Source organism: Scomber japonicus, chromosome 15, assembly GCF_027409825.1.
Source record: "Scomber japonicus isolate fScoJap1 chromosome 15, fScoJap1.pri, whole genome shotgun sequence".
NCBI lineage: Eukaryota > Metazoa > Chordata > Actinopteri > Scombriformes > Scombridae > Scomber > Scomber japonicus.
Window position 1 is genome coordinate 26,284,860 of NC_070592.1, and position 7,391 is coordinate 26,292,250.

The 7,391-nt window shown below is 41.2% G+C and overlaps 1 protein-coding gene across 1 annotated transcript in view; it reads right to left on the bottom strand.

The window, feature by feature from the left end:
• The window catches only part of ptprua (protein tyrosine phosphatase receptor type Ua), a 209,479-nt gene that overhangs the window by 45,203 nt on the left and 156,885 nt on the right, over positions 1-7,391 (bottom strand). The window contains exon 14 of the mRNA XM_053334996.1: positions 1,949-2,087. Coding sequence (XP_053190971.1) covers positions 1,949-2,087 — 139 coding nt within the window. The remainder of the gene's footprint in view (positions 1-1,948; positions 2,088-7,391) is intronic.

Here is a 7,391-nt window from a genome sequence, read left to right on the forward strand (position 1 = left end):
ATTTGACCAGCATCCCCCACTGAATCACACTGCTGTGTATGTGCAGGGGATCTCCTATTGATTACACAAGCAAAACAAACTGTCTGACTTTGTACATGCAGAGTGACAATATCTTGTTGCTAAATATAAACAAGTCTGGCCCTGCCGCCTCATGGCTGTCTAGTTCCTATTGTGCAGGCTAGATTGGCCCACTGAATCTTATCAGTCACTGCCTTCTACCAGACATCCCCATTCATTCTCCCGCTATTCTCTGTGAGAAAATTCCTCAGGGCGGAGGAGTTCCTGTCTCCAAAAAAAAAAAAAGCAAAAAAAAAAAAAAGCAAAAACAACCTTCCTAACCAATTACCAGGCCATCCACTGGCACCTCACAGCTGCTCGCCTCATGTAATTGAGTGGGCAATGGAATAACATGCCCCCTTGATGAAATATTTCACACTCAGAAGAGCGTTTTCACCATCGCCCGGCTATAGTGAGGGCAGAATATACTGCAGGTGCCATTGACGACAGAGGTCATTTGCAGGTGGAAAGCAGCCAGCGGTTTCCGGTGCGAGTAGGATGCGTTTTGAATGTGCTCAGCCGATACGCAGACCTTGAAATTAAAAGATGAGATGGAACACAAAAGCTTGGCTGAGGCGATGGAGTTTGGAGAGAGTTTAGGATTAATTCACTACCATTCCCTTAACTCTGGTTGTAATTCACTCTGGTTGCCAAACGCTTTTCCTCAGTGGACCCTGGCTGCCAAGTGGGATCGAGACAAATTTACTCCTCTGGATGGACTACACAGGAACAATAAAACTTAAAGAGGTCACATTACGCCCTTTCCCGGTTTAACATTCTCATTTTCATTGTCTAACATTTGCCACGTTTTTTTATGGTCAAAATGAACCAAGTTACAGCTTTACAAGCCAGGGATGCAGTCGTTCTGTCTCCCTGAAAGAGTCTACTCAATGCCCCTCTCTCGCCTCCATGGCCAACCACAGCTAACGGATTGTAGCGCACAGAGAGCAGAGGAGAGAAGAGGAGAGAAACTAATGCAACCATAAATGACAGCAAACGCAGTAGAGATTCTAACACTGAGCCGAAATAAAACAAGCGCACATAAATGAGGTAAATAACATAAATAAGGGGAACGCTGAATGTATGGTAAAAAGGGAAAACTGAGCGCTAGTCTAAACTCTAACCCTAACCCAATTCTTGGAGGACTGAGCATTTTGATACTTTGACTGTATCTATGAAGCACTTAAAGACCGTGTAAAGTGAATTCAAACATCTTCTTCTAAACACATTAAATAGGTCATAAATGTATTTCTAAAAAAGGTGTAAAAAGCATTTCAACCATTTAGATTTGAATTGTGGAGCTAGGCTTCACAAACTGTGTTTCAAGATTTCTGTGTTCAGGATTTAGTGGGCGGGTCTGAAAATCACTGCTGCTTTAGCATAAACCCGCCCCTGCTGCTGTAGAGGTATAAATACATTCAGCACACACTACTACTACTACAGTCTACAGTTAGCCAGTTAGCTGAGTTAGCCACCGAGCTAGCAGCTGAGTTAGCCTCCGAGTTAGCAGCAGAAAGCTCTCAGATGTAGCGTCCATGTTTCTGGTAGAGGTAGTGACTTTGATTGACAGGTGGCACTTGGTAGGGGGCGGGGTTTCAGCGAACTCGGCAGCCACTCCCACAGCGTTTGGTAGCAGAGAAAGAGACTGATTTTTACACAACTTTGAAGCCTAATTTCATATATTTGGCGATTTTTTTAATCATTCAAATTTGGCAGGGTGGTTAACAACACACTTTTCTGTGGTATGTCAAACTCAGAACACATATTTATTCTTACTTTACATGGACTTTAAAGCTCATGTCCCCATTCAGGCTATAAATGTCTGACTGTGAAAAGGTCATCAACTGGCCAGCACACACACACACACACACACATTTTCACTTCCACTCACCCCTTCTTGATGATGATGACAATGGCTCCTAGAAGCAGAATGAGGACCACCAGACCACCAGCACAGGCCCCCAGAATCAGACCCATGTCCTCGGCATGCTGGGAGACCTCCAGGGCCCGCTTCGAGTCCTTGCAGGCAGCTATACAGCAGAGAGAGAGAGAGAGAGAGAGAGGTGAGGAGGTAGATGCATCTGTCTAACTAACTAATGTGAATTGTTATACAGTTTAATTGCAAAAACAAGAGGGCTACATGTAGTCGTTTGGTGTCAATAAATCATTGTCACATTCATTTTAGCATAATTACAGTAAACAAAACAAAAGCAGTGCCAGGAAGATTGGCAGCGTCTGCTGGGCTCGATACTGCAGGTGGGCTTTGTTGGGAAATGTGCTCGATTTTCTTGACTAGTTTATTGCACAAAACAAGAGGAGCGTGCTGTGTTTTTGTGGTACATGTAGTTTTTTATGTCCAGGTTGTGAAATATCTGAGAAAGTTTTGCTTCTGGCCAAATATAGAGGAGGAGGATAAACTTGTGTGGTTATCACAACATTGGCAAATATATAAATGAATTAAATATATTAATTTTCTTGTATTTATAATGTTCTCTTATGAGGCTTCCTCCACAGTGGTGAAAACACTTGATTTATGAGTTTTAATGGCTTAATCTGAATATATTCGGAGGTTGAAATGCTTTATTGAAATCAACTAATAATTAAATACATATTTTAAACTCCCATTTTTTCCATTAAAGTCATTTTTCCAGTGTGTTCGTGCTAACTTCATTTCAGCCCATGCCTTCTTTACTTCTTCCTTCCTTCTTTAGGCTCTGCAGTGACACAACCTTGACAGCACCGTTAATATTTCCCCATTCTAATAATACCACGACTGAGTCCAAGATATTTTCTTATGTTTTCATCTGCTGATTTACAAGCTACAGACTGAAATTCTATTTTTTAGCTTTTGAATGACATTTTTGTGAAGTTAAGTGGCAATTTGAGGGCTCTTGAATATCAGAATAATCAATCCTTCATTGTGTATTAGTAGCATTTATTAAGCTAAAACAAAGAATTTACGAGTTTGCACAGTTAAGCAAGTTTGGTGAGCAAACCTCACAGAAAAAAGAAGGAGAGGTTTAGAGTAAGAGATGTTCTTGCTTTAAGCCCATTGTCCTTGTTACTTTGGATAATCCTCAAGGCTTTGCTGTGTGGCGTTTTCATTGAAATTGTTCCTATGAAAACTGTTGAGTGTTTGTTCTGTGGATTATCCAAAAAAAAACAGCAACGCTGTCTTTGGAAAGAGCTGTAGCTCCTGAATTAGTAGGAAATTGTACATGTGGTCCTTTTAACCTGTGAATGGTAACACATTTCAATAACACTCTCACACTGCTTCCTTGTAGTCCACAATATTAAGCTGCAAGAAGAAAACATGCATGGAGTCTTAGGTATTACTGTAATGTTTTAAAGATTCCAGCTTCCTTTACACTGCTTCTACAGCTCAGGTCTAATGCATGATCAGTTCTGGATACAAACAGGTTGGTGTGGTGGTGGATCTTGGTGGAGGCTCCTAATCCTGACATGGTTATTGTAGTGCTCTGAAAGGATAAAGATGCTCCCACTGTGATGTTATATCCACCAGGCTGATTCAAACAATCCAGGGAAGAAGTGAGGTATGTTAGGGGTCACCACAGCTTATACAGGAGAGTGTTTTCCACCTAAAGTAATCAGTAAGATAGTGGATTTCCATATAAAAGCCATACTGCACTTAATCGCTAGAGGCTACATCGGGATCAAAAGAGCACTAGACAGTATCAGAAAAGGGATTGAACGCTATTTCAGCTCACTGATATCCGTCGAACGTGATGTTTGGCTTGAGAGAGACGATGCTCGGGTTATCTTACCGGAGTGATGCACACTCTCATTACAGGCAGCCGTTTCCCCTCCTACCCACCTCACCTACCCACGAGCGTGAAATCTCCCTGTCTGTGAGTCATCTGGGCTCCCCATTGTTTTACCTCCAGAGGTGAAAAAAATTGCTATTATGTGTGAATGAATTAGAGATTCATTACACTCATGGCGGCGTGGTCTTAATATGAGGGAACCATCTCGATTGATGAGAAAGGGAATAAAACACTGAGAGGTAGAATCGTTTAGAGCTCGTTTCTGCAAGTTTGGCAGTGCGATTGGACTTGGACAACATCTCTGCATTTTTAAGACCACGTTGATGCTTCACGGGGGAGTCATTGCCTTTTGTCTGTGAATGAAAAGACGAAGAAATAATTAAAAAAAACCTTTACACTGACGCAGAATGCTGAGTTTGACTTGATAAGCTGTGGATTGGTGGTGACTATAGTGCCTGGCAGACAATACAGCCTGACAGACTTGTTGTAATCACGCAAATCATGCTGGGTGAGTCATTCTGCTTTTAGGGCCATATTTAGAAATTGGCGGTAAATCATGGTCAATTTCATTGCGACCAAAAATTCAGCTGTGGTAGTACTGAGAACTCCACAGGGATTGGGTTTGGCAGGGAGAAGTCAGTTATCTTACATTGGTGTGCAATTGATCAAATGTGGCCAGAATACAAAATAAAGGCCAGTATTTAATAAAGGCCTTGAAGGGGGTTGGATTTACCTGTATTAGAGTGTATTGGCTAGGAAATTCAGCATAATGTACATTTGTACATGGTGCAGCTGTGGCTCAGGAAGTAGAACGATCGTCCACCAATAAGAAGATCAGTGCTTTGATTTCTGGCTACTCATCTCCACATGTTGATGCTCTCAATGGGGAGAATGTGTGAATGTGTAAGTGAATGTTAGATTCTTCCCTGTGTGGTAGCTCCTCTCATCAGTGTATGAATGTGTGTGAATGGGTGAATGTGACATGTAGTGTAAGAGCACTTTGAGTGGTCAAAAGACTAGAAAAGTCCTATATAAGTACAGTCTATTTACATTTTCACTATTTGCATCAGTATAGCAACAGAGTATCTGCTGCTCAGAGAAACACTGCTCTCATTCATTCATTCCAATCACTTTTTTTAACTTTGTGATCAGTGTGACAACAACTGTCAACAAAAGTCAACAAGACTTAATCATTTATGATTTTCTTGCATTGATCTGCAATTCATCAGGCAAGATTCATCCGATTATTTGAGAAATAGGAAAGATTATATTAAGACTGAAACTATGTTGGGAGTTGTCAAAAAAAAAGGAATCAAGTAAAGAAACGAAGTGTCCTCGCTAAAAAGTTGGAATTACCACTCTCAATATCTCACGAAGGTACATTTAATTTAAAGGTAGAGTGTTTAAGACTTAGGTGCATCTAGTTGAATCAACTTGGCAGGAATGGAATGAAATATTCATAAGTGTGCTTTCATTAGTGTTTAATCACCTGGAAATAAGACTCCTTATGTTTTTGCTACCTTAGAATGAACCCTACCTTACAATGTTGCACTTCCATGTTTCTACAGTAGCCTAGAATGGACAAACTAAACACTGGATCTAGTAAGCGCCTTTTGCGTTTGTTGCACTGGTTGCAATATGCCACCTCACCACTAGATGTCACTATCTGTTAGACATTGGTCCTTTAAATTTACATGTACAGTTTCGAAACAGCAATTATAATCGCTTCTCCTTTGCCATTCTTTCTATCAGTGTTACACTATTATTAACTAAACCCAGCACTTACTTCAGATGTTAATAGCCTACAAGAAAAGAAAAGAGTGACTGGAAGGCTTTTAATATGAAACATCTCTGGTGGAGGAAGCGTTGGGCTTTAAAACATATGAAAAAACAGTAAAGTAGAACAAGCTGAAAATAATTAGCAGATCAAAACAGTATTTCTGTTAAAAGAAATAGAACTTCAGAGCAGCAAAGCGATGTTGGATGTAGAAATGTAGTTAATGCTGAATTTATTAAGATAAATATTAAAATGTTAACATGGTGGTAAATAAGTGTTGACTTTCTCCTAACAGCAAAAAGCATCGACAGCAAAATTCGGCGGCAGATCAGAAAAAAAGGGAGATGTTAAAATATGACAAACGTATACTTATGTTGTCACATTTGGAATAAAGGCCTGACTCTCTCTACAGTTGAGGTATAAAAACTATTTGATAATTGATGCGATTCCTTTTAACTGTCACGCTGATTTAAAGCAAAAGTTGGATGGGAATTTGATGATTCTACACCAGCTGTATCTTTCAAGAAGAATTTGACTTGTATTGAACGTATTCTCATTGTTTTTAGTGTCAGAATATCTTGGCTATATGTCATCTGAGGACATGAAAAGTGCCAAGGAAGAAAAACACATGCTGAGGTGGCATCGGCAGGCGCTCTGGTGTATGCAGCTGGCAGCAGTTGGCTTTGTGTGGGAAGTTGGTGAGAGAGGAAATGAAAAGCAGCCGGCAACAATCTTTAACGGGACCTCTGTGCCACCTCTGAGGGAATTAAGAGTAGCATCCGCATGTCCTCTGGGCCCGGCTGCCACGGTCTTATATGCGCAACTACAGTAAAAAAAAAAAAAAAAAACTCCTATAAATATGTCTGCAGCCCACCTTCTCCACTTAGGCGACACGCCGGCAGACAATGCTAAGGCAGGAATTTCTTTGATGTCATCGCACTTCAGATAAGAAAGAGTTCAGGGAGAGGAATCCAATTTAAGTGCCACCTTTTCTCGAGAGCACTACAAACTTCAGACATAATTCAGTAGGGAGGAAGAGGGGAACAACTTCATTTCACCCTCTGTCTCTCTCCTTCTCCCCCATTGTTTGAAGTGTGAGAGGCTTCTATCTGTGTCTGTCTCTCAAGCAAACACTCTTGGTCTCATCCAAGAAAAAAAAGAGAGAGAGAGAGAAGAGAGAGAGGATATATTGCTGCATTCTGGATTTCAAAGTCATCACAGCCCAAGCGAGGTTTGCCAAAATGTCAGTGTGAGTGATTCAAGAGGAACGGAGTGAGAAGAACACGGATGCATGTTTGCTTTCACCTTTTCCGCTGTTGTCTCTGTTGAGGGGGGGAGATTGACACGTGGGGGGGCTTCCTGCCTGCAGCACCCAAAAACAACACTAAGTCCGTGTCAAATCCCCTCCTGATCCTGGATAACTGTCCAAGTCTCTCTGACATGCTCCCTTTTATCACATAGTTGAATCAACCGAAAGCACAGCAGACAATCCAACATAGGTCACGATTACAACCACATTCACATTCTCACCACTTGAAACCAATGCAGAGATGATTGGTGGTCTCTGTTCTGCCGCCCCCCTGCCACTTTTGGGAACTCTAGCTGTTTAGAACCTGCTTCTTATTTCCATACCCTCATTACAAAAGGTAATAATAACATTTTATTCAGCAGTCTAATTGCTGAGACATGGGGATATGGCACTGCTTAACACAGCCTAACAAAGGAGTCCAAGGGGGCAACCACATGAGCAGACACACGTTAAACAAGTCCCC